The 26,622-nt window shown below is 42.3% G+C and overlaps 1 protein-coding gene across 3 annotated transcripts in view; it reads left to right on the forward strand.

The window, feature by feature from the left end:
- lrp8 (low density lipoprotein receptor-related protein 8, apolipoprotein e receptor) overlaps positions 1 to 24,973 on the forward strand; it is a 229,001-nt gene extending 204,028 nt beyond the window's left edge. Inside the window, exons 15-19 of one of the 3 annotated variants that reach the window (XM_079575575.1) lie at positions 1,565 to 1,717; positions 5,951 to 6,355; positions 14,047 to 14,115; positions 20,065 to 20,255; positions 24,035 to 24,973. In XM_079575575.1, the coding sequence (XP_079431701.1) occupies positions 1,565 to 1,717; positions 5,951 to 6,355; positions 14,047 to 14,115; positions 20,065 to 20,255; positions 24,035 to 24,073 (857 nt within the window). In that variant the 3' untranslated portion in view covers positions 24,074 to 24,973. Of the gene's footprint in view, positions 1 to 1,564; positions 1,718 to 5,950; positions 6,356 to 14,046; positions 14,116 to 20,064; positions 20,574 to 24,034 lie in introns of those variants that run through there. The other 2 variants (XM_079575573.1, XM_079575574.1) reach the window with 2 other exon arrangements.
- Positions 24,974 to 26,622: the final 1,649 nt, after the last annotated feature.

Raw genomic sequence — 26,622 nt, forward strand, 5'->3', positions numbered from 1 at the left:
CCTTCTGTGAATTTTATTCTGGATTTGAACTTTGAGAACCCTGCTGTGTGCTGTGTTTTTGACTGTAATTGAGTCTAACACTCTGGCCAGTTAGAGACGCAGTGTTACGAGCCACAGCTGCATTTGGCGGGGTGGCTGCTATTAATGTCAAGCTGTTGCTAACTCGAAAATAATGAAATGTTTTGGATGGAATTTTTTAGCCAATTAAAAACCTTTTTTTTTTTTTTTTTTTTTTAAATAAGCAGGTTAGTGTTCATCCCATGTGCCGTGATGCTGTAGCTCATGTTATAGCAGAACCCCTTACGTACAGTATCGGTGATTACTATTAGATAAATGTGTCTATCAACTAACAAGAAAAGGCGGCCATATCAAAACTGCTTCTGTTAGCGCCTTTATTACTGTTATACATCAGTACAGCATTTCTTCACAGTTTTTGACACTTTCTCAAAATCCCCAAACTGTCCATTCACAATTCCCTTTGTCAAACCGGATTATCTTTTTATGGCCGACCAACTTTGCTTTGAAGATTTACTACAACGCTATGCTCAAACTGTAAGTGCATTGCCACAGTTTATTTTGGGGGATTCTGTCACTTTAAATCACGGCCGGAGTTTGTATACCTCCTTGACATCTCGCTATTTCATTCACAGAACGTTACTGTACGGAACCGATGTGCTCCCAGCTCATTTAGATTCCACTGCATGCACAAAGTGACTTGCAGATTTCGACCATCGCTTGACCCACTTCGACTCTCCCACATGACTCGAGGCTGCTATATTTTTTTTTGAGTCTTGAGTTAGCAAAACCAGATGTAAATGTTTTATGCGGATGTAGTGATGAAAAAGATGTGAGTAAGCCTTTCCCTTAAAGAAGAAAAAACAACAACAAGCATCTCTTCAGAGCCTGGAAATGGGTCACGGAATTAAAAAAAAACACACACACATCCTAAATAACGTAGACGAGAGGAGCATCTGCTTTTGAGGATTTTTGCGGTGTGAAAAAAAGTATATTTAGTCGCAGAAGTATTTTTTGTGACGGTTTGGCTGTGACATGTGGTGGGAGACTTCGCTTTTAATATGTAGGAAAAGTAAGTTTGAGAAAGATGGGTCTCGTCAAAAAAACTTCAGGACTTTGTGATGTTTTTGAATGGTATGGCGCGTTGCATGTCGTTATGGGATGGATGCGTCTGCCTCCAAGCGGTCTCACCACATTGTGCCTGCGCTACTGTCGAGCTGCCTATAGCGTAAACATCTTTTGTGACAAAAAAAAAGGATAGAAACGTCTATTCTAAACTATGTGTTGCTGAGGTTGAAGAAATTCCTGTTTTGGTTCGCAAGCGTGACAATTTGCAGGGAAAATGAGTTGTCGCACTTTGTACACATGAAACTGAATGAAAATATCTCAAACACGCAGCAAACGCCACATAACTCAGAAAACAAACACTTTTTTTAAACCTCTAGTCATATTCTGCTGAACGCATTTAGTTAATTGGCCTCCTGCATTTTATTTTTAGAAACTGTTCTAAAATTGTGCCATAACCTTTCTCTTTTTATGTGTTTTGCAGCCCCGGACACGTGTAACCTGGGCAGCCTTCCTAACGGGGGCTGTGAGTACCTGTGCCTGCGGGCCCCTCAGATCACAGAGCACTCTCCAAAGTATACCTGTGCCTGTCCCGACGGCATGGAGCTGGGGCCCGACATGAGGCGCTGCGCTGTCGGTAGGTCACTATTACTGCTGTAAACTGTGGTGCTTTTTATTTTTAATATTGACATTTTGCCTCATTCCTGTGCTTGATGGAATGTTTGCTGATCTTAAAGGGGGGGTATTATGCAAAATCGACTTTTTCCAGCTTTACATCACGTTATTATGTCATTCCCTCATTAAAAACATGCCTGAAGTGTTGCCTTGGCACATTCACGTATGTTTGAGTAATCTGTAAAAACTCTGTTGGCGGCCATTTTAGGGATAGGTTTGCCTGAGTCCTCCTAGGAACGCCCCCACCTCCTGGAGACGCCTCCGAGCTTTCGTCACCAGCCGAGTAACCAACCACTGCTCCTCAGCAGAACCCCCTCCCCAGACAGCGTGTGGAGGGGGCGTGTCGGAAAGGCTCAGAGGTTCTTAAAGAGACAGAGGCCTATTTCAAGACATTCACTACAGCCATTTTGAGAGAGCAATTTTATACAAGGCAGTTATTCTAATTTACTGCATTTACAGACCAACAGAAGGTTTGGTCATCATTGTAGTGTTATATAGACTGGTGCTATGTGATTGAAAAAAGCATAATATCTTTAAGACATTAGATATGCACACATTATTTATTCGCTTTTGGCATTAAACATCTGCACTGGCTGAACAAAAAAAACCTCAAAAGGTCACATGCTTTATTATTTTGTTTCCCGCCTTTAGCTCTGATTACAGCACACATTCGCTGTGGCGTTGTTTCAATAAGCTTCTGCAGTATCAAGAGAGCCGGTGTTGCATTCATGTTTCACCAAGAACTTGTATTGGTGATGGGAGAATGTGACCACTGCGCAAAGCCTTCTCAAGCATATCCCAAAGATGGGGTGGTCTGGACTCTGTGGTGGCCTGTCCATGTGTGAAAGTGATCTCATGCTTCATGAACCACTCCTTCATAATGTGGTAAATCCTGGCATTGTCATCTTGGAATGTGCCTGTTGTGCCATCAGAGAAGAAGAAATCCATTGATGAAATAACCAGGTCATTCAGGATCTCATTATTTTGGGCGCATAGTGTTTCTGAACCTAGACCGATCATAGGAGTTAGTTAAATCCAGAAATTTGATCAGGCAGTGTAGTATTTTGGCATGATAATGGCATTAAAAAGGAATTAAACTCACTTGCGGACACCTGTATAAACCCTGTTGTAAAGTAGCTGTAGCACATCAAGTGGACTGTGTAAAAATCATGGTCGGACAAAAAATAAAAATTAGTACTACACTAGTCTAAAAAGGCAAAAAAAAATATTTACGTAAATCATCCTGATAGATCCCCAGTGCCCACTCATCAAATTAATTATCCTTTGCTCACTCAATATACAATGTATTATTTAATCAAATTATTTAATCACTTTTAATAGCAACTCCTTCTGTGATTTGACCCGGTAACAGTATCTTCAGGGCGAAGCTACCAACGCTTTGGAATCTCCCAGTCTCAGGACACCCACTGTCCTAACTCACGCTCCGCCCTCCCTCTCCTCAGCCACCTCAGTCACACATGCACTTGTTAAGATGTTGTCCTTAATAGGATGCTCTGCTGCTTCCCCCACCCTGCAGCAGGTGAGGAGAAAGAGGCTGACACAGAGAAAGGAGCCAAAACAAACGATGATGTATGTAGGACACGACAGTATATACCTGGGAGAAGAGAGAGCGGCTGTAGCATGTGCAGGGTCTCAGAGGCGCACATGAACTCTGTTTTTGGGCTGTGCTGTTTACAGTAAAGGCAGGCTTTTACGGGTTTAGACTGCATGTTGAGAACACAAACACAAGTAAGAATACTAATCTCAATGTATGTGACCAGACACAGAAAGTAAGGACACGGTGTGTAACACATGGAAATCTAATAATACTAGCTGAGACCCGGCCTTCGGCCGGGCCTCGCTAGTCTCCACATTTGATATTCTGAGATTGTGAGTGATTACAAAGAAATGTCCAACCCGTCACACAGTTCAGCTGTAGACCAGTGGTTCCCAACCCATTCCAAAAACTATGGCCACTACAAATGAGTAAAAGAATGAATGCAAAAAAAAAATTCAAACAAACTGCAATTGGAGTGTTTGATGCACCCGCGCTCCTTTTTTATAAACTACGACAATATTTTCGCTAAACTCGGGGAACAGGATTCAAGAGACAGTGGAATAATTATGGATAAATATTAGTGGTTCAGCTCTAACGGTTCGGTTCACGGTGCAGGACCCGTGGTTTGGTGCATCACGGTAGTGTACAATAAGAAAAATAATGAGTAGGTTTTGAACTGAATAGCCTAATGATCGTTATTAGACAGTATTTATAACCTTACAATAAAATTGGCAATGCTTTCAAAGCTGCTTTAGAATTAAATGTACCTCTGGGCTCACAATACGTGAAAGCAAAATAGAAAACAAATGGTACAGCAGCAAAGAAAAAAAAAAGAAAACAAACTACGCAGTGCAGGCCATGCGCTCGTTAAGTTGTAGTGTCATTTTCACTTGTACTCACACGGAGGATAAATCAGTCGGAGCAGCGCGTTTGATTAGAGGCTCGTGTTTGAGCAGGTTTTGGGCACGCACACACATACACACGCGCACACACGCACACATCGCCCTGTGTGGATGCGCGCGCACACATACATACACACACGCACGAACACACACACACGCGCGCACACACACATCACCCTGTTTGGATGCGCGCACACGCACGGCAGTCAGATCTCATGCACTCGCGTTTTTGTGACAGCGGGTTGTCCTCGGACAGCAGCACCACCAACCACGCACACACTCAGTACTGTCGCCAGGCTTCCTGCTGTTCCCAAACGGTCTCCCATCCCAGTCCTAACCAGGCCCTTCCCTGCTTAGCATCCGAGGAACGGTCTCCCATCCCAGTTCTAACCAGGCACTTCCCTGCTTAGCTTCAAAGTCGGTATGGGAAATAAACATGGCGGCGCCCAGGCGGCGGCCATTGAGATAGCGTTTTCTATAATAGATTTGAAGAACCTGTGAACATTTGAAGCTAATCTCTCTGGATATTTCTAAGCAGAGAAATCGGCCTTTAAACTTTTGGGTTGTTCTCACCTCTCTCTGCTGCTGCTCGGAGTGACAATAGGGCTAATTTACATCTCATTTAGATATGCCATACCCACTCCCCTCTGTAACACTGTAAAGCACAGGGGGGAGAAAAGGCAAAAAGCAAGAAAATGTGCCATCAAAGAAAAAGAAAAAAAGTTTGCAAACAGGTAATATATAAATAAATGTCTCGAGTCTACCTCTACAGCAACTAGCAACACAATGACAACTAGCAACATTATCCCAACACACACACATTTGACCAGACGGAAAGAACAACGCACACAAGATCATTAGTGCCATGGACAATGACTATGTTATATTATCCGTAACCTGCACACACAGCTAACGACCAAAAACAAAACACAAACAAATCCAATCAACTGAACACACCACGTTAGCTTACAGCACAACAATGGCCTTGTCAAAAAGCAACAGAAACGATGGCACAGTGGCCACAAGCGAAAAAAAAGCAAACTTTCACTCACACATCTGAGGTAACTTATCTTATCTAACCTTTGCGTGCCTTCTGCTCAGCAAGCTCGTTCACTATTGTGAAATCCAGCTTCCTCACTCAGTAATTTTCAATATAGAGTTAGGCAAATCTGCACTAAATCCTGCTGTCTTAAATCACGGTCTGAAGGCAAGGAGCTGGCTCGGGAAACGTACTGGTCAGCAGGGCGCTGTGCGTGCTTACAGCCAGGGCATCATCAGTCGCACTGGAAAAGTTAGCCTGGAAAAGTTCACTGGTTTCACGCTGAAAAACGAACTTCTGCAGTAGTATTCCAGCGTTAGCAGCAGCGCCGGGCCTCCATCCGCCACACGCGGGGAAACGTTGAATAATAATGAAAACCACACACACTATGACACACTCCCCCAGCGTGCGCTCTTTCTCCGATAAAACAATTAATAATTAATGCTTTTACATATACCAATACTGTTATCTAAAACATGGTGAGGCTTCTTCGTGATCTCAACAGAACGATTCTGCAAAAAAGCGAAAATCACCAATTAAAAAAAAAAAAACTATTCTTTCTCGATTTGTGGGAAACTGAGTCAGCCGACTCGTGTCCCTGGATTCCACGACGGGGCACATATGTGGACATCAATCAATCGAAAAGAAAAATCCAAAAGACGTAACCGTTAACTTTCACGTCATTGTTCTTTGCAGTTCGACCGAGAACGACCACAACCGCTGCTCCAACCACCACCACCACGATTCCTACAACTACCACGACTACAACGACAACTGCGCCTACTACAACCACTACTACACCAGCCCCCACTACCACCAGCACTACTACTACTACTACTACTACTACCCCTACAACAACTTCAAGTGCAACGACTGCAAGGACAGTTTTCTCCACGACAACGACGCGCTCCGCCCCTCAGACCACGCCCCAGCCTCCCAGGAGCACCTCCACGGAGCAGACGAGCACCACGGAGAGGAGCACCCAGAGGAGCACAGAGGGCAGCACCAGGCAGACACCCACCTCCTCACACACGCCTCTCCTGGGGCCGCCGGCTCCGGACGGGGGGCAGAGGGAGAGTAACGGGAATCTTTCACATAGAGGTAAGGAGCCGAGTCTGTGCGGCGTGTTGTTGGTGCTGGACGCTAAACTTGTATGTCCTGGTGGGAGCGGTGGGAAGGAAGTTGTTCTTTTTTTTCTTTTCTTTTTTTTTTAGCTTTTATTGATATTATAAGCATCAGAAGCAAAACTGCGTGTGGTTTCTTTTGCGTATATCCCTGTAATCCTTCATATATACCACATGCATCTACCGTACATACTTCTGCACACTTCCTCCGCACTCAACTGCATTTTAATTAAAAAAGAAATTCCGATATAAATTCTGACCCGTCCTCCACCTCAACATCACAGACATCCACTTTGTATGAAAAGTTTGAAAATCACTGCTGTAGAGTATTCATTATGTTGTGACTCCACATGAACTCAGCCTTCACCTGTGTGTTGGAGTTCAATATATTTGTGATTTTGAGGGATACTAAAAAATACATATATCCTATTTTTTTTTTTTGTCTTTCGTAAGCTGACGAGCCAGGTTTGTGAAGGGGTCAGCCAAAGTGGATAAACATTACAATATTCAGATGCAGTTGCTCATATAGTAAATGATCAACTCTGTGTTATAACATCGAAAACAAAAACAGCGGCTTTATTGTAAGTTCAAGGTTACTTTGAGGAGTCCATCAGTCCTAGAAGAAGTCTTATTTCTGCAATGTTTTCCAACTGAATACTGCCCACCCTCCCGTTGTTACCACCTGCTTTTGCCTCTGCTGGAAATTCAAACCCTGACTTTAAACATTTCCTTTGGTTTCTTGTGTCCAACCTTCCCTCTCCCGCATGTCGTCTTCTCTGTTCTTATTGTTTCATGCTCTCACCAGTGCGTCGCTCGGCATGCGAGCCGCCGATCCCCAGCGCGCCACATGTAACAGAGCTGTCAAGGCTGGACCTCTCCTCTCCTCTACTGTCATTTCTCTGACATTGCTTTCTCTTCAGACGTTCACTGAAATCCAACAGCGCCGCTTCATTCATTGTCTTGCACCAAAAGATTTTTTTTTTTACAGACGCATTTCACAAAGCTTTGCCAAGACAAGCAACATGAGAACAAAAAGAGTGTTTAGTTTACAAAGCAGCGTTAGATTGTGGAGTGGAGAAAAGCTGGGGTTTGGTAAAGCCATTCAGACATCTACTTATTTCTCCGTGATGACTTGCTTACAAGAATTTACCCATAATTTAGAGAAAAACGTTGCTGATTCACTATAGCTAGACGCTCCTACATGTTTGTGTTCCAGGTTTTAATCATGCGTTTGTTTGACAATGTAACAGGATCCGTTTTTGAGTATAAGTAACCAATGTCAAGAGGACGTCATTACAAGATTCATTCTAATCGGATTTCAATGTATACGGGGAAATCCAGTTATCACTTAATCTCCTGATGCTGTCCCCTGGTTTAACCGTCTGACCTATTTTCTGTAAAGTTCAGATAGTGGTTACATCTGTTATTTACATGGGTAGCTCTCAAAGGTCCCATCACATACAATACTTTGCTTGAGCTTTTATGTTTTTGACGTGTGATTACTGTGTGTGTAATGGAAATACCCCTTGGGCTCGAGGTGTTGTAAAACATGGTCACTCCCACTGCTGCAGAGCGGTTCAATAAAGAATGTGAATCTGCACAGGGAAGACCGTGGGCAGGTTCAGATCACGTTTGGTGAAGGCGTCTGGACTGTAAAACTTGGAGGATGTTTATGGATGTATATCAGAGTGTGAGCTTGAGTTTTGAGTGTGAAGGAGAAATGTTCACAAGTTAATCAAAACATCACTCCAGGTATGTTTTGATATTATAACAAGTTAAAGCTTTGACTCAAGATTAATTGGTTGAAATATGTATGATACCAACAATCGCTATTAATTATTATTCCAAACACATTCCTGTATCCAGTTAAGATGCTTTATTTGTCATTATACAACAACTGTACAACAACATTTGTTCACAATCTGACTCACACATGACCTGGAAGACAAAGCACTTGCATTAACTACATATTGTAAGCCAGGGATCTCCAACCTTTTCACATGATGAGGTACTTTTATGTCACAAAATCGACAGAGAGCTCCTTTTGCCTGGCTCTGTCATACTATTCCCTGTCCATTCAATGCAGGGAAGTTAGTCTGGTCACGGAGCAATCAGCTTGAACGGGCGGGCCTAACATGCACAGATTGTCAGTGAAATAAACCAATCAGCAATTAGCGGACTTGAACTACAAAATAGCGGCACAGCAAGTGACGCAACCTTGTCAGTTCTCTGTGTCGGTCGTGATTGGTTCGGCCTCAGCCGCCAATCAGACGCTTGTTCCAGACCCACCTTCTGTCGCCCACAAAAGAAGTGGGTGTGGTTTACCAGCATATAAAAGGATGGTCTAATTAATTATGCTTTATGTCCTTAAAGGGGCTAGATGCAAGTTAACCATTTTATACTCACTACTGCCACCTCAGGTCATACGTGTAACTGCACCTTCTATATTAAGCTCGTGCATGACGGCAATTCAGACCCGAAGTGACACCTTTTTGAGCGACAGTGCAGATTTTAGAGGCAGTTGTGGTGAACAGGTCTGGGCTCATTCTACACCTTAGGACATTGTTGGCACATTTAAGGGGAGGAAATTAGATAATTTTACTGTTTTTAAACTCTGTATAGTCCCTTTAATGGGGCTAGATGCAAGTTGGTCATTTTATACTCACTACTGCCACCTCAGGTCTTACGCGTAACTGCAGTCTCTGAGTGACGGTGCAGGATTTTAGAGGCAGTTGTGGTGAATAGGTCTGGGCTCATTCTACACAGTAAGAGATGGCTGAAATGTGTAGGGGGGTGGGAATATTTTGTTTTAACATTTTTAAACTCCGTATAGTCCTTTTAAACTCAACTTTATATACCTAAAAGTTTCAGATTCTGTTCAAAATGTTCAGCAGAAAATGTCTCTAAAATGTGATTGATGTTGAGTGAGAGCTGCTGGTTGGAGATCCCCATTACAAGCTGTTGGACTTTTCCCATAGAATTATTAAACTGTGAATATGTGTTAAAAGAAACGTGATCAAATGCTTTAAATTTGAGTGTTTTATGCCAGACAAGTATTAATAATTAATGTAATTAATACTTGGAGATTATATTGCTGCGATTAATTGTGATTATTAATTATTATTAATTAATTATAACATGGTTTAGAGCTCAAAAAAAGTTGTGTTTGTGTCATATAAGCTCTTAATGCCCTTTAACAGGTTTTCAATATTTTAAGTGTATGACTTAGAGTATGGTTTTATATTTAATTAATACTTGTAATACAGAGGGTATGCAGGTGATGTCACAGCTTCAGTGAGCGTCACTTCTACATTGCTATTATTTGTTTTGGCACTGGCTGAAATGTCGAGCCTTTCTGTGTAGAATGAAAGCGATACAAGTGCATACCTTCTTTTTGCGACGGGGCAGATTATTTTGTAGTAAGACACTTAATTCCTCTGCCTTGCTATCTTAATGAAGTCTTTTTGTAGTCCTCTTCCACGCCGGAACTAATTCGGGGTTCAGGCGGAGAGCCATTTCTTATCTAAAAGTTCAGAAAAAGATATTTCCATAGCTCCTTCCTGCCTCCTTCATTTCAAGCCCGCCCCTGCTTAAGTCTCACCCTGATGCCAGTGCATGTTTTCTGGCTCTGAAGGGTTGTCAGGCAGCTCTCCAGCCACAGCGCTCCAGATGAGAGGGGGGGGGGGATCGAAAGTGGGAGAGGTGGTGTTGAGGGGGCAGAACCTGAAAATGGGGCATGAGCACGGACGCATCTCCAGAGCCACAGGGCGCCTGTTATCATTTTCAACTGAGTGCACTCTGTCAGCTCTGCCTCCTCAGCTGTTCGGCGTGTGCCTGTACACAGATGCCAGCGGTGAGGCCGACATCGAGATGGGAGACAACAACATCTGGTGCAGAGCTAGTGAACGGGGATGCTTTTAGTAATGTCAACTAGCTTCCCATGTCGGTGCTAATGCTGTCAACAGTAGCTTTGCAGGGAAAGTGCTTCCTATGTGGCCTCTCCGCAATGCCAGGATCTTTCTTCTCTTTTTTTTTTACTGTGGAAGGACTAGCATAAATGATGGTAGAAGTAGGGGTTGTTGTTGACAGCACAATGAATGCGGTATTCAATTATTACAATAGTTGTAGCTCGGTTTTGTAACACTTTTTATGTCTAATTTCGAAATATTTAAAGGGGCTGGAAGCAAGTTCGCCATTTTATACTCACTACTGCCACCTCAGGCCATATGTGTAACTGCACCTTCTATATTAAGCTCGTGCATGACGGCAGTTCGGGCCGAAGTGACACATTTTTGAGTGACTGTACAGGATTTTAGAGGCAGTTGTGGTGAACAGGTCTTAGCTCATTCTACACATTAGGACATGGCTGGAACATGTAGGGGGAGGAAAATACTTAATTTTAACATTTTTAAACTCCTTATAGTCCCTTTAAGGCTAGATGTGTCAAAAGTGATGCTTAATGATGCACTTTTTTTCTCTTTTACTCTTAGTTTTTCAAAATGAGGAGAGAGAGACAGAAATTTCAAAAGTAAACAATGAAGCTTCTGATTGGATGTGACAGACTGCTTCACAGGAAAGCTCGTCTTATACGTCTTTTAAGTGTGACATCACCCACAACCAAGCTACTTACGGCTACAAACTGTTAAAGGAACTATACCTGATTTTTTCATAGTTATGGAATGCAATTTGCTTTTTCCTCTTTTAGTGTATTGTAAACTCACTGTAGCTCTAATTATAATCATGGATGGGATAAAGATGGGGACCGACGTTTGCGGCGAACTCTGCGAACCCCGACTTAGTTTTACATTGCACTAAATTGTTGGGTACGTGTGAAACGGAATTTCCAATAAAGTTACCTGTCTATCTATTTGTAAAGCATTTGTACCAGTTTCATGAATTTGCAGGTAAGTTTTGTAGCATTTTTGTGAAAGTGACCCTGAAAAGTGAACCCGCAAGTTGTGAAATGTGCCTATAAACATGTCCCTGTGAAGAATTTGGATGCTACAAATTTGATAGGAACATTAGGGATGAGCTTGTACCTCAACCAACATTTTAATTTAGTGGTTTCCTCTTTCATTGTTTAAAATGAAAAAACTCAGGTATAGGGCCTGCCCCTAGAGGCCATAAGCTCCACTGCAGGTGTAGTAGCATGTTGCGTTTTCTTTTTTACTCATTAATTGTCCATGAGAGTAAATACTACGCTGACAGAAAGGACAAAGGGAGAGAGGGATATTGTACATTGTGCCACAACTCAATGACACAATGGAGATATTTTTTGTCACCCAAACTTGTCATCCCAGTAACACTTGTATTACCCCCTTACGCATGGGCGTAGCTTCCTTAAGGTCTGGTGTGGACATGTCCCCACCAACTTTGGCCTGGCAGGGACAGTTCCCACCAATTCCACCTTTTCCTATCTGACGATTTCAATTGTGGCACACCATCAAATCCTGGGAGATTTGATGGTGTAAATTACAATAGTTCGACCCTTCTACAGGCTTATTTGCATGAGAAAGACCCTGTCCGGACGAAACTTCTTTATTAGACTTTGCTTTCAGCCTTCATCCTATACGCACCCATCGCCAATCGATGTACGAAGTCTCCTCACTTGTCTCTATAATTAGTGGCATAGTAACTCGAGCGGCTGGGCAGAGTTCATACTAGCGTTTTTGAGCCAAATGCGATGATGCGTGAATGTTTGAAGTCCTGCTACTCCCACTGTGATGGGCGTCAGGGACACGTCTTCTCTGTGTGCAAACCTTCACAAAAGCTCAACACTGATGTGGGCATGTCATTTCATTTCATATTCACATTTTCGGGTTGCAATTGAGCTGCTGTCTGTTTATAGAGCTTATTTAGGCTATGTGTGGCGCATTCACACAGAAACACACAAAGGGCCAGATCTTGTGGTGGTGCACGGGGCGGCGCAGGCTCTTGGCGAATTATTTTCCGAGTGGCGGCGCTATATGTGCCATTCACCTCCGCCACCTGTGAGGGGGCGTCACAAGAGGAGGCGACTGCACTGATGGAAACACGGCTGACATTCACTTCCTCGTTCACATTGCGCTGGCTTGCATTCTTTCTTAAAGGGACTATACGGAGTTTAAAAATATTAAAATTAAGTATTTTCCTCCCCCTACATGTTCCAATACTATCCTAATGTGTAGAATGAGCCCAGACCTGTTCACCACAACTGCTTCTAAAATCCTGCACTGTCCCTAAAAATGTGTTACTTCGGCCTTGTTGGAGGAAAATCTGTGTCTCCACCCACTTAAATGCGCTAAGTCTGGAGTGGCAAGATCACAAAGTGCTCCTACTGAGCGCAAAATGTCACGCTATCGTCTCCGTTTTGATGCACAAGATCGGGCCCAAAGTCTGTAGTTTAATTTGATCACAAGGTTTCACTCAAAAACGATCAAGAAACTGTTGTTTTGCTCTTTCCATCACTTAGTTTTATTGAGAAGTCAAGTGAAAGGAGAGCGGCGTGTTCCTTTGTCCCTGAGCACAGCAATGAGGGGAGAGACTGCACACTACTATACTAGGGGTTAAGAGTTCTGTAGATAAACACAGCAAAAAACACAACATTATCTGAATCTTCTGCTGAAATAACAACAGATACAAGGCCAAAACCTGTTTACACCTACTTAGAATAATATATATGTATGTATGGATAATATAGAAAAGCATCACTAAAGAAAATTCAGAGTAAATGTACATTTCTGTGTGATGTTTAAAAAGAACCCTGTACAGAGCTCTATAGGAGATTAAAATCAGCTAAATCCCATTCAGCTAAATCCCATCATAGTGAATAGGACTAAAGTTCCATTAGACCCGTAAGTAGAGTGATGAAATACTCACTTAACAATCCCATTGGTCAAAGCTATGGCGCAGGGATAAGAAAAAAATGATTGAAATATTAAAGGTATATAATAAACTATTCACAGATTTTTCAAACCGCTGTCAAACTGCTTTTCAAATGCCACATGTCACCTTTGTTTGTTTTGAAATATAAATTAATAAAATCCTTTTCTGATCAGCACGAGGAGGGACTTTAGATATATTAGATAAATGAATATTCAATTACTCAATTATTTATATTATATAAAACATTTATGCTTACAGACTATTTGGATTGCTACCTTTTACTTGCACTCTTACTTGAGGAAATATTTGTGGCTCCTCTACCTGCATCTGCTCAGTGACAGTGTGCCAAGTTAAACAAAGACTTCTGATTGATAAAGTGTACAAATGTTGCTGGCTTTCAGATCACAATATGCAAAGTGTAAAATCATTTCTTCTTTACTCCTGAACAGCTTTACTGTTTCCAGAGGTACAACACTCGGTACCGTTTTTTTTTTTGTTTTTTTTTTGCAATCGATGACACTTTGTGATGCATTGCGCAGCGAACGGGTCTTTTGCATTAAAACATCTCATTCTGTTTTTGACACTGGGAATAATGCCTCTGTATTTCATTCACACTCGGTCGGACAGATGGGTTTGTGCTGTCTTTATATTATGCTAATGTTTTCCGTTTTCCAGCAGGGTGCTTCCTCTGTTGTAGTAAACTTTTTTCTTTTTTTTTTTTTTCCTTCTGGCAGATCAATGGGGAGCGTGTTTGGAGTGTAAACTTTTTTTTCTCTCTCTCTTTTTCTCGGTGCGTTGGTGCAGCTGCCGGTGATCACTACCTCATAGGGAACAACATCACCGTGGCTGTTCTGGGGATCGTCATTCCTATCGGTGAGTACTGGAGCCTGGTGCTGTGCGCTTCTACCCTCCGTGCCCTCCATCCTGTGTCTGCTTCTCCTGTGCATGCGGCGTGAGACTGTGATGTGTGCGTGTGCAGCAGTGAGTGGCTGGAAATACAGTATAGGTGCACTAAATTTACCAATAATATTCATGTGTCTCTCTTGCTTCCTACTAATCATTTTACTAATGCCAATTTGTACTTTTTTTTTGCGGGACACATTTTAGTGTAGAGAAGGGTAGTATTCATGCGCTTGTTCTTGAGTAACTTTATCAAGACATTGTACTTTAATACACCAGTGTTTCCCAACCAGGGGTACAGGGACTTGATCTCTTAGTGGGGGTACTTGAACTGGAAATATAAAAAGAAAGCTGATTAGTATTTTCAAAGGAAAGTTCATTTTAATTATGTTTTTCAGTAAAAGGTTTGTATTTGAGAGCTTCATTTTGAACAAACGCTCTACTAAAAGTTTGTAAAAGTATTGGCATGATCCTCGTGGTAGAGGGTACCATGAACAATGTAAGGGGTAAGTGAGACAATAAAGGTTGGGAACCACTGTCATACTATTATCACAGCGGACTTTAAATGAGATCTCAGTGGGACTTGCCTCATTAAATAAAAGTTTAAATTAATTAGTTATGTAATATCATGTCTAATGAGCAAGTCATACTACTTTTTACTTCTATTTGTGTTTTACTTTATTTAGTGTCTATAATTGGAATTATCAGATTGTTTGCGTTAGTTTGTGTATTGGATGTTGGATTACCTCAACACTAAAACATTTTAAGCCTTTAATGCTCCAACAGCTACTCTGTATCTTTACCAAATACATTTAAAGAACATTTTAAAAAGTGTTACTTGAGTAAATACTACATTGGCAACTACTCTACCCACCTCTGTCCCCACAGGGATATTGATCCTCAGCATTAGACCAATGGCCGCTGGCTGCCCTGCTTTATGACCACGACACTGGGGGCCGCCATTGCTGTAGTACCTCCATATCGCCACTAGGCCCCCATTGAAAAGCAGTTTAGACACCTTAAAAACAACTTTAACGCCTGGTTTCAATTTTTTCAACAATACACTAGGCTAGATATTCCTCCTGAGATAACGCTGGGTTAATCACAATATATGAACCAGGCTGGTTTTCGTAAGAAGAATTTTTGAAATCTCGTACTTAATGAGGCTCCAATGCTGTTAGCATTGGAGCAGCGCGAGCTACACGTCATGCAAGGGCCGAGTCTACAGTGAAAATCCCGCCCGTATGTCCTTTTTAGGAACATGGGGAGGGGGAGTCTGTAAATCCGCCATGAATTCCCCCACAACCGCGGTCATTATGGTAAACGGGGAGGAGTGAGCATAAGACGTCCATTATTTTTTACAGTCTATGCATTAGACCCATGCTTTCACCAGTGCCTCTGGGTGACCTGAAGTGGCCCAGCTCCAAATCTTTGCCTAGGCTTAGTCATGATTAACTTATTTGAGGTTTTAGCCCACTGTACATATTTTATTGGAGCGCCTGGACAAAACCCACCCAGACACATGGAGAACATATAAACTCCACCTGCTCCAGGTTTTAAACTCGGGACCGTCTTACATATGTGAGCCATCACAAGGAACACAACTCGGTTTTGGGGCATTTTGAGTTGGACACAGACTATGAAAGTGTGATCTCCAAAGTCTGAAGTAACCTTTGCGGGCCTTCTGCTCCGCAAACTGATTTACTATTGTGCCTGCTTACAGGGCATCATCAGGCGCACTGGAAAAGTTAGCCTAGAAAATGTTACTGGTTTCACACAGAAAAGCGTTAAGCGTTGCATAATAATGAAGCCACACACACACAATGACACGCCCCCATGGCGAACGCTATTTCTTTTTTCAACCTGAGAATTCACGCTTTCAAACATACCAATACTGTTATATAAAACATGGTGAGGCTTCTTCGTGATCTCATCTAAAAGATTCTACAAAAAAGTCAAAAATCACCAATTTTCAAAAAATGCTCTTCTTTCTCGATTTGTGGGAAACGGAGTCAGTCGACTTGTGTCCCTGGATTCCACGACGGGGCACATATACATTGGTACAACAATGCATTTGAAATTCCGTACAATATTGTTCAATCAAATATTCCAATCATATTATGATACAGTAACTCTCCTGTGGAAGCAGAGCCTCCCAGTAAATGAAATCTCAGTGGGACTTGCCTCATTAAATAAAAGTGTAATTTAATGAGTTATGTAATATCATGTCTAATGAGCAAGTCACACGGTCACACTCATTACATACAACTAACAAGATGTATCCAAAAGGTGAAATGTTTTACTTACTACACTCCGTCTCCTCCCAGTAAACTTTAATCTACCACAGTACTCTCCGCAGTACCACAGTATTCTATTAGTGGACTAAACAAATGAGTCTTTTAGAGATTTGGACTAAACATTGCAGAGCTGTGTCTGTGTGTGTTTATAACTTGCCAACAGTTTTCTGACCTGCAGCGCTGAGTCTATATCGGGCCAGTCAGATGAGTAATCCAGGCAATAGCCAGGCCTTTGGATAATGAGATGTTTCATTATGAGAGAGATTAGGACAAATGGGGGAATCCAGTCACGATGTGTCATCACTTCTGACCAACTGCTGGAATATTAATCTCATGTCCCCACTCACTTTAATGCCCCGGATTAATCAGTCTGACCCATTTACGCAGTGAATGTCGATAGAATAGAAAAAAATATCCAACAAAAAGCCTATACATTATGAGGTAATGCCTTTCTTGAGAAGTCAAATCATGTCAAATGATAATTGAAGTAGGGGTGGGCTTTCTTTTCTTAGGGCCTGCGTCACAATTTGGATTTATGCAACAATTTCTGTTTGTATTTTAGCGGCACCTAAATCTATCTTCTTCTGACTGTTCTCTCTTCTCTGCGATTGGCTGAGTGATTTGGAGGGGTGGGTGGGTGGAGTAAAGTGTCTGCGTTTAATCACAGAGTTAGGGGGGAAAAAAGATATTAGTGTAATTTTACCCGGCCCCAGCGTGAGGACCAACTGGAGCCCAAATCCAGAAAATCGCTCGAATAATAACATTTTCTGCTTTGATGTAACAGTCCTTGTCTACTGCATGTGTGTTATAGCGTTATATTTCTTCTCTTGTAACATGGATGTTCCGCAAGCAAAATATTGCAGCGACGAAAAGAAAAGCAATATATTATATAAACTGACAAAATACGATTTATTCTCACCACGGGCACCAGTTCACACACAAGTCCCTAAATGATGTGAGCAATATCATAGCCAGGAGGATCCCACGGCTCCAGACTCTTTTTTTTTTTCCAATCAACCAAAGCTAATATATTCATTAGCTTAGATTAAAATCTGAATTCCAATTTAATGCATATATATCATTACTTTATTGCTGGCGCCGACACAGAAATGAGCTGAATTTGCAGATGACCTTACAGCGGTTTCATATATGTGTACTGTCTGTCATTACTAATTGAGGACTGTCATTTATGAGTTATGGGAGCTCATAGCAACGCCACTCTTAACTGTCTTTTATCGGAGGCAAAATAAGACATCCGTCCATTAGACCTCCCCGAGAGAATGTTAGCCACTGCGCTATAATCTCCGCATATGACTGCCACCAATCTCATTCATTTTAGCAGCTTTGTTAACATTGTTGCTGGAAGTCTTCAAGGGCTGGATTACGGGCTCTTCCCCCTCACTAAATCTGCACCACCCCCACAAGCGCGCTGCCACCAGGGGACCCGGGCCTCCTATTAGCAGCGTTTAAGCCAAAGCAAGCCTTCCCTAATTGCACTGAAAATTTCTAAATGAGAAGAAAAAGCGGATGTTTTTCTTTCTTTTCCTTTTTTTTTTTTCTTCTTTCTTTTTTTTTTAAGCCGCAAGAACAAAGAGAGTTTGAGGGGTTTCCAGGCCGATTTCACAGAGATCTCGAGGGGCTCGCCGACAAAAGGGCAATTAGAATTATTAGGCCGGCCGCATTGACAGCGGGGCGATGCGTGAGGCAGGACACACGTGAGCTCACATTTTAGCTTACGTTTCCTGACACACCTCTGACTCTGGCCAATGCTATCTGGACATGCGCTTCCTACAGGGCATCAAGGTTACCATGGTGATATGCTAATGAGAGGGGAGAGGCAGAGCTTATCTGGAATAAGCCAATTCGCCTCACTGTCTCGTCCCCGGTCCCTCCCTGACACCCTGGCCAAAACATACCGATAATGTGAATATAAGTACAATTATTTATGGCCGTCTCAAGTACAAAATGTATTATTCATATAAAAGTTTGATCTGCAACTTTCTTCTACTGCATGCCAACATCGGTATCAACTTTAGTTTTTTTGCAAGTTCACATTTCGATATATAGATACAGACGGCACCCAGAGACTGTAAATTAAGAACAGACTGGAAAACAAGTCCAAATCAGGTCCATGTGGGTGTTTTGACTCATCAGATTTTCCAGTAGAAATGGAAAAAAACACTCTCAAAGCTAGCGTTAGCATAGCATGAAGCTAGCATTAGCATTATGGTTGTATTTGTAAAAATCTAAATTAAGAATGGACTGGAAAACAAGTCAAAATCGGGTCCTTGTGGGTGTTTTGACTCATCAGATTTTCCAGTAGAAGTGGAAAAAAACGCTCTCAAAGCTAGCGTTAGCATAGCATGAAGCTAACATTAGGATTATGGTTATATTTGTAAAAATCTAAATTAAGTACGGACTGGAAAATAAGTCAAAATCGGGTCCTTGTGGGTGTTTTGACTCATCAGATTTTCCAGTAGAAGTGGAAAAAAATGCTCTCAAAGCTAGCGTTAGCATAGCATGAAGCTAACGTTAGCATTATGGTTATGGATATATATAAATTTGGGCCATTTATCCCCTTTGTCCTTTATTTGGTGTGTTTGTTGGCAATCTGTGCACTCTTGTGTTTGCGTCTGATTTGTTTGTAATGTTCTGAATGGAAGATGAGACAAACAAGGGTTACAAAAGCAAAATGAAGGTTCATTATTTTCCCTCGATTTTGGCGCAAAGTAGCTGGTCAGCCTCTGGGATAGTTTTGCTGAAAGTGTAGATAAAAATGAAAAAAAATGAAAGTGAATGCTCCAATGTAGCCATGCCTCCCAGAGAACGTAAATGCTTTACTGTATTCACAATCACATAACGTCTCAGTTTGAAACTTTAACTCGCCCAAGTCTTATGAATAAACTATGACGTTTTATGTTTTTGTAAAACCTTGCTTCTTGTTTATATTAACGCCCCTGCTCATTTGTGAAATTTTCCGCCAACACAGTACAAGCACCTCTTATTTGCATACTCTTGTGCTTGAAAACTTCTCTTATCCGCCTAATGTTCCCTCCAATGTTTTGCGTGGGCGTTCAGCTTTTGTTTCAGTAAGTCACACTACGACACCCTAACCGTGAGGCTAATTGTAAAAGAAAAAAGGAAAAAAACACTATCAAGCACGGGTTTGAATGACTTGAATTCAGAACATTAATCGTGTTTCGAGTCTAGTTTAGATGTTTTTACTCATTTGAGCTTCATTATATAGCTTTGTTTCATGACATTTCTGATTGGCTCTAAGGTAATCTCGCTTTAAATAAGAATATACACCGTAACTGCCAGGACAAGTCAAAGGTTTTTTTATTCCATTTGCAGATAAGTCAACTTGAAATAAGAAGCAATGTAATGACGCTTCAGAAACATGGTAAAAACCTTCAATTTGGATTAATATTCAGAATTTGAGTCATTTAGATATTCATCTTTTGTGCGGTGAAAATACTGAGCCTTCACTTTGGCTGTCGGAGTGAAAGACCGTGCACCAGTGCTTTTAAATGGCCGCTCCGTGTCCCCTGGGCTGTGTTAACGCTCCCGCCGTGTGCTGTTGTTCTCTCCTGTGTGTGTTTGTGTGTGCGTGAACCACATGCAGTGCCTATCCTTGCCACAGTGGTCATCGGACTCCTCTGCTCGGGCGGCTACCTGGTGTGGCGGAACTGGCGGCGCAAGAACACCAAGAGCATGAACTTCGACAACCCGGTGTACCGCAAGACCACCGAGGACGACGACGACGAGATCCACATCGGGCGGCAGAGCGAGTCCATCGGGCACGTCTACCCCCCCGTGAGTGGCGGCCACAGTCAGCCCTTCATAGCCCTGCCGCTAGGGGGCGGCGTCACAGACAACAACTCTCACTGGTACTCAGGGGCGCCTATGCTGTCCAAGAAGTGACTGAGGTTGTGACTCGAGCGGGACGAGAAAAAATACTAGACGTGCACATAGCCTGCAGCGGACACACCAGCCATACCACACGACATCATGTTGACATATCTCCACTCAGTAGGACGGCATACCCACACTTCCACCAATTCCATGTGTTATCTCTTTGTTATTTTGAGAAAAGTCTCATTTTTCATAAACAACTTTGTGGAAAAAAAACAATGGCCACAAGTGGTAAGCGCCGAGTTGTCAGAAGCCGCTGTGCAAAGACGGTAATTAAAAAAACAAAGCAGTGTGCTAATACAGTGGGGAAAAAGTGAACATTTAGAGTTGTCTTCAAAGCTTTGGCTGTGAGAAAACAAGTCACTCTCACACAGATAGAATCCCACCGTGTAAAGAAAGGTGCCCATTTACGCATGTTTGTTGCTTGTTGGTTGACTCTTTGTATCATGCAGTGGGTCGAGAAGGTTTTCCGATCTTATGAAGTATTCCACCCTATACACGAACTGCAGATCTATATGGCTCTCAGTCATAGTTGTGCTGCATTTGAACATTCATTGCGATAATACAGAAAGGAGCGGCCTTTATATAAGCCAGAGAGCAGAATTTTCAGGGTTTAAATAGAAGAATTTGAATTTTCAGCATCAAATTTCAACATAGTACAGTGGGGGGGAAAAAACAAAGTACACTGTTCGGAATTTCTCACATTTCTGCCTAAATTGTTCATAAAATGTGGAAGTATGTGTGGAAACAGTGTCTGCTTAAACTAATACCACCCAAACATTTACATTTTATCATATTTTTATTGGCCAAAACATGTAAACATTCACAGGAGAGCATGGAATAAGTAAGTACATCGCCTGAATCTGAACTGAACTGCAGCAGTTTAGTAAAGAGGAATGGTCGAAGATTCATCTTGATCTAATTTGCAACGACAGAAAAGCAGTTATTGCTGCAAAAGAAGGATCAGCCAGCTGTTTAAGACAAGGGTTCACTTACTTATTCCACACTGTTGTGAACGTCTCAGGTCTTTCTGCAAAATATATTGACAAACTTGTGAATTCAATAGCTCAATAACTGCTTTTCTGCAGTTGCAGATTAGACGCTCACAACGATCAGAATGAATCTTGGACCATTCCTCTTTACAAAACTGTTCAGCGAGATTCCTGGGTTCACTTACTTTTTCCTCCCTGTCCTGTGAACGTTTACATGTTAGGTCAGTAAAAATATGATAAAATGTAATTGTTTGGGTGGTATTAGTTTAAGCAGACACTGTTTATTCATTGTTATGATTTTGATGAAGATCTGACCACACTTCATGACCAATTTAGGCAGAAATGTGAGAAATTCCAAAGCGTTCACATACATTTTCCTCCCACTGTAATTATGCAAACTAAATAATAATCCCAGTCATGACTTTTATTGCAAGTAGTAACAGCAGTGGCACGCTTTGAAAAAATATGTGTAATAAATGTTGAAAGGAAGCAGCATGACTTTCTACTTCACTAAAGAACAAGCTTTGTCAGAAACACAGGCTAATAACGTTAAATGTATCCGTGCAACTCAAAAAGAAATCAAATCCGCAAAATTCCCAGCCCTCATCTAACGCCCCGCGCCTTCCAAAGCCCATCCACAATCCTCATAGCGTTGAGAGCATTACCTTTATATTCCCTCATATTGAAAGCCATGCAGAGTATTGCAACACGGCACAAAATTGGATTTCTGGAGTGGGCGGTAACGTGATAACATTGCCCCTGTGTGCCCTAGTTGTATTTTTTTTTTAGGCGGGGCGGGGGGAAGATTCGACATGATATATGAAATTGCAGCGCTGATTGTAACCAAGGACAGTCAAGAGTACAATGCGCTCCCGCTCCCTGCCTTTAAGCACACTTGTGGGGGGGATTAGCTTGAATGATGAGGAGGTGCTCGGAGAATTTGGCAGCGCGGACGCGACTTCGGAGCCAAGGCAACAGTGGCGGTAATGATTTAAATCCAATGCACCAAATTGAGTTATCATTGGGATGCTAACGGCATTTGTTTCAGTGGATTTTATTCTTTTTTTTTTAGCAGAAGAGCAAGTGGTGGATAGGTAATAGCCAAAAAGACGGTGAGAAAAGAGAGGGTTTCGGTGGTGGTGGTGGGGTGTGGGATGGGAAGCCTGGCGCTTTGATCAGTTGGCATAGTAACACAGATTTCTTTGTGTTGCTCTAGAGGGAGAGGGGGGGGGGGAAATAAGGCAAGGAATCCTGGGTATCACTGGCGCCGTGACAGAAGAGGCACACTCACCCACACACGCACATAAAAACAGGTGCACGTTTGATATCGAGATTCAAGGTTGAAGTCGTAAGCCCCCCCCCGGTGGACCCCCACTCGGAGAGCACCCCAACGCTGTCGTCTCTGATCGTTTTTGCCATTCCTTTAATTTGCGGTTTGTGCAGCCTCTTTCTGCTGTCATTTCCCCCATACGCAAATCCCAGCGCACGGCGGTAACTCAAGACAGCCAAGGAAAATCAGGATGGCATAAGGCAGGCCAGACATTTTTCTTTTCTTTTCTTTTCTTTTCTTCTCTTTTTTTTTTTTTTTTTTTAAGCCCAAGGCAAGTGTGCGTTCCTCGCAAAGGTAGGGAGAAACAACAAGGAAATAGGACAGGAGGAAGGTCACAGGCAGAAAGGAGAGACAAAGGTGCGCGAAGTGGCTTACAGTAAGAAGGCTGTAAATCGCAAATTCTAAAGAAAGTCAATATACAGTAAAGGATGTGAGGTTAACATGCAAACATTGGCTTTTTGACAACAGCCTGGTTCAAATTGAATGCGGGCAACACATGTCAAAAACGTTTGGGTTACATTTACTCTAGATTTTACTGTTAGTGGATTATCTTAAAGCAGTACTAAGCAACGTGTTTACCTTAATAAATCCTCTCCGTAGTCCCTGTGGGGGTAATACAAGTGTTAATGGGATGATTGGAGGGTCTTTCATCTCCCCCTGGTGTCTCTGGCCAGAAAACCATGTTTGCAACTTCACTGCCACCGGTGCGGAGAAAGCAATACACACTAATGGAATCACGAAGAAGAAGCTAACATGCTAACGGTCAAAGCTAACTGCAGGCTAACGTCACTTTAAACAGTATTTACAGCCAAGTTTGAGTGGAAAAAAGTATTTCCATTGTATAATTGGATGCATAGTAACCCTCTCTCCCTTCGCCTTTCCTGTCAGCGTAGTATTTACTCTCCAAGACAATTAATAAGTTAAAAAATTGTAACTTGCTACTACACCTGCAGTTGCGCTTATGGCCTCTAGGGGGAAGAGTTACTTAGTACTGCTTTAATAGAGCAACACATTTAAAAATTGTTGCAATAGGGAGACAAACACACATTTTTATATTTAATGCTTTTCCTTGTAGCCAGATAATTTTGATTTTGGTATATTCTACAGAGAAAGACGTCAAAACAAGACGGTCATCAAACCAGTATAAAAGAAAAAGGCCTTCCATCCAAATACAGATTTAAGATGCTGGGCCTACCTTTGCTGCGTCCGCTAAAACCCTATTTACATACATAGCTTACACATTAGATAGCGCTGAACAATGTGAATCTAAACACAAACCCACATTACTTCCCTCCTCTCTTACTTCTCTCTGTTATGGTTGCCTGCTGTGTAACCATGTCTTTATCTGGTGTTTGCAGCGCGTGGCTCTCAGTCTGGAGGACGATGGCTATCCGTAGGGGCCGCCCCATGCCCCCCTCCTTTTTTCTCTGGTCCGCCCCCCCCATCCCCTTACCACCCGATCGCCTGCATCATGAGGCCGGTATCGCACACGAGCAGTGAGAACTGGAAGTACCCAATTCTCCAATTTAAGGAGCAGGGATGACATCTTGCAATGCCGCTCTTTCCCTCTGTCTCCTCTTGGCTAACATAGATACGATCACTAGGGATTCATAGCTACTACTACTACTACTGCATTTTCCCTCTTCTTTCTTGCCTCTTGGTGCTGTAGTTCTCAAAGGCTGCTCTAAAAACATGTTCCGACTAACCGCATTGGGCTGTGAATGCACTTTGTAAATAGGTGTCTTTGTAAGAAAATTTCTAATCCATTGTTTTTATTTATTATGTTGTAAATATTTCTGAAGTTTTCAAGGTTACGCAGCACTGAACAAGGACTTCTTCCTTCTTCTTTTTTTTTAACTTTACAAAGCTTCCCGGAGTCTTGAAAATCAAACGGAGTGGTTGTTTTGCGAAGGGTATAACATCCAAGCGATTGCGTTTGCCCCCCCGTGACATTGCTAGTCGAAAGCTAAATATAGCCGAGGGGAAACTGCCTCCGAAAAAAAAAGCGGCGTTCGGAGGTTGTTTTAGGGTGAAAGAGGGAGCGAGGGGAAAAGCGCGGCGCCACCAGAGGGTAGTGGCCCGAGGCAAAGGAGAAGCAGCGGGGCATAAAGGCAAAGGATTATGGGTAAATCCTTGTTGGTGGCATCAGAGGTATGCTAACTGTCGATAATGGACTTGGGGAATTGCCTGCGTGGTTGACGGTGCGAGTTCAAATCGTTTTTTTTGTCAATGTGCGAGAGTTTTAGACGCCTTTTTCTAGGCTAGATATTGTCTTTAAATGGAGGGAGTTTATCGATAGCGCCAGTTCTTCAGCCAACACTACGAGAACGCCCAAAGAGCCCATGCTCCTCTGCGTGAAACCAGTTGGGAGAAAACCTAATGCAGCCATGCCTTTATTTCCATAGTGCCATTCAAACAGTGTGTGTGCAGGCTACATACTCTTCTTATAAACTCTGTTAGCATCACTATAGCTACCTGGCTTCCTGTAGACTGTTTAGACTTGACTGTTACATTAAGGAGTCTATTCAAACGCTCTATAATGTTTGCTTCCAAGCTGTTCAAAAACGACTGAAAAGAAGTGCTTGCCGTCTACTATTTAGATCTTTTACTGGCAGGATTATATTATTTGGCGGCTGCTGCGTTTTGTCATTAAGTACTGTAGTCAATCGTCCTGGAAGGCGCTCAGTACAGTTGGAGACGGCTTTTGGAACTGCCCCATGCCGCTGTCGCCGGCTATTCAGACGTCCTGCTTCTTTTTTTTTGGTGATGCGACGAGTAATGCGCCAAGGCTGAGTGAGCGCGCCGCTGATTTGATTTGAAAGGAAAGTGTGTAAACCAGCATAAAGAGAAGCGCTTCCATGGGGCTCGCCAATGCCTTCCAGCCCACTGAATCAGAATTTACGCTCAGCGGATTTTTTTTTTTCTTTCTTTTTTGCAATAATCTCTCATAATGTGATACAATGGCGAGTTATGTCGAGAAGCGCTGACTTGTTAACTCGGTAGCTGTTCCATTTTTAGGGGACCGTTTTACAAACTTTTTTTTACAACTTCAGGAGTTTTTCTACGGCAAAAGATTTGAGATCTTCCGTTTTCTAGCTTACAAAAAAAGGAATCCTCCATGGCAGATTTGTACAGTTAACGAAAGCATCAGCTGTATCACGTCTTCCTCTGGCATTGCCTAATCCTATGTTCTTTTATTCATGTTTCTGGTATTTAGATTTCTTAGGATCTGTTCCTTGAGTTGAGGGTTCAAAATATTACAAAAGCCACCCTTTCATCTAGCTGTACTGTGTGATTTCTTGACCCAAACTCCCCAAAACTATTGAAATTGACATATAAAATAGATGTCTGTATGCCCCCTTTTCAAAGCACAGTCTTTGTTTCCCACTTCCATGTTCAGAGTTCACAATGATGAAGCCTGACAGGGAAGATCGCGTAGGTCACATATACCTCCCCTGATAGAATAAATCATATTCACTCTCTATACTACACGTCCTGTCTTTGTTTCAGCCGTAATGGAGTCCAATAGTGTTCGCCGTTTGCAGAATAAATTGCTTATTTATTGAGGTGACGGAGCGCAGTATTGGTAAAAAATGATTATTTGGGGGCCACCTTGATAGCTGTGGGCGAGTCGCTACTGAAGGACACAGGGAAAAAAGTCTGTACATCTCAGAGTCTCCATACATATATAATCCAAGAAGCCCATTTGGAGTGATGCCGCGTTGTTGTTACATATTTATAGCAGGTCAGTGGAGGTCATATATATGCTGCGTTGTACTGTATTTCGTAACCAGGTCGCTGCTAGGACGGACATTTGAAGAATTCCAAGGTGGAGGGTTTGTACGTTTGTGATTTTTTTTTTGTAGTGTGTTTTGAAGCTTGTTAGTTGTTGTAATACTTGACGTTTTTACTGTAGTATCCACGGATGTCCGTTGAGTTGGACCGC

Source organism: Gobius niger, assembly GCF_951799975.1.
Source record: "Gobius niger genome assembly, chromosome: 17".
Lineage (NCBI taxonomy): Eukaryota > Metazoa > Chordata > Actinopteri > Gobiiformes > Gobiidae > Gobius > Gobius niger.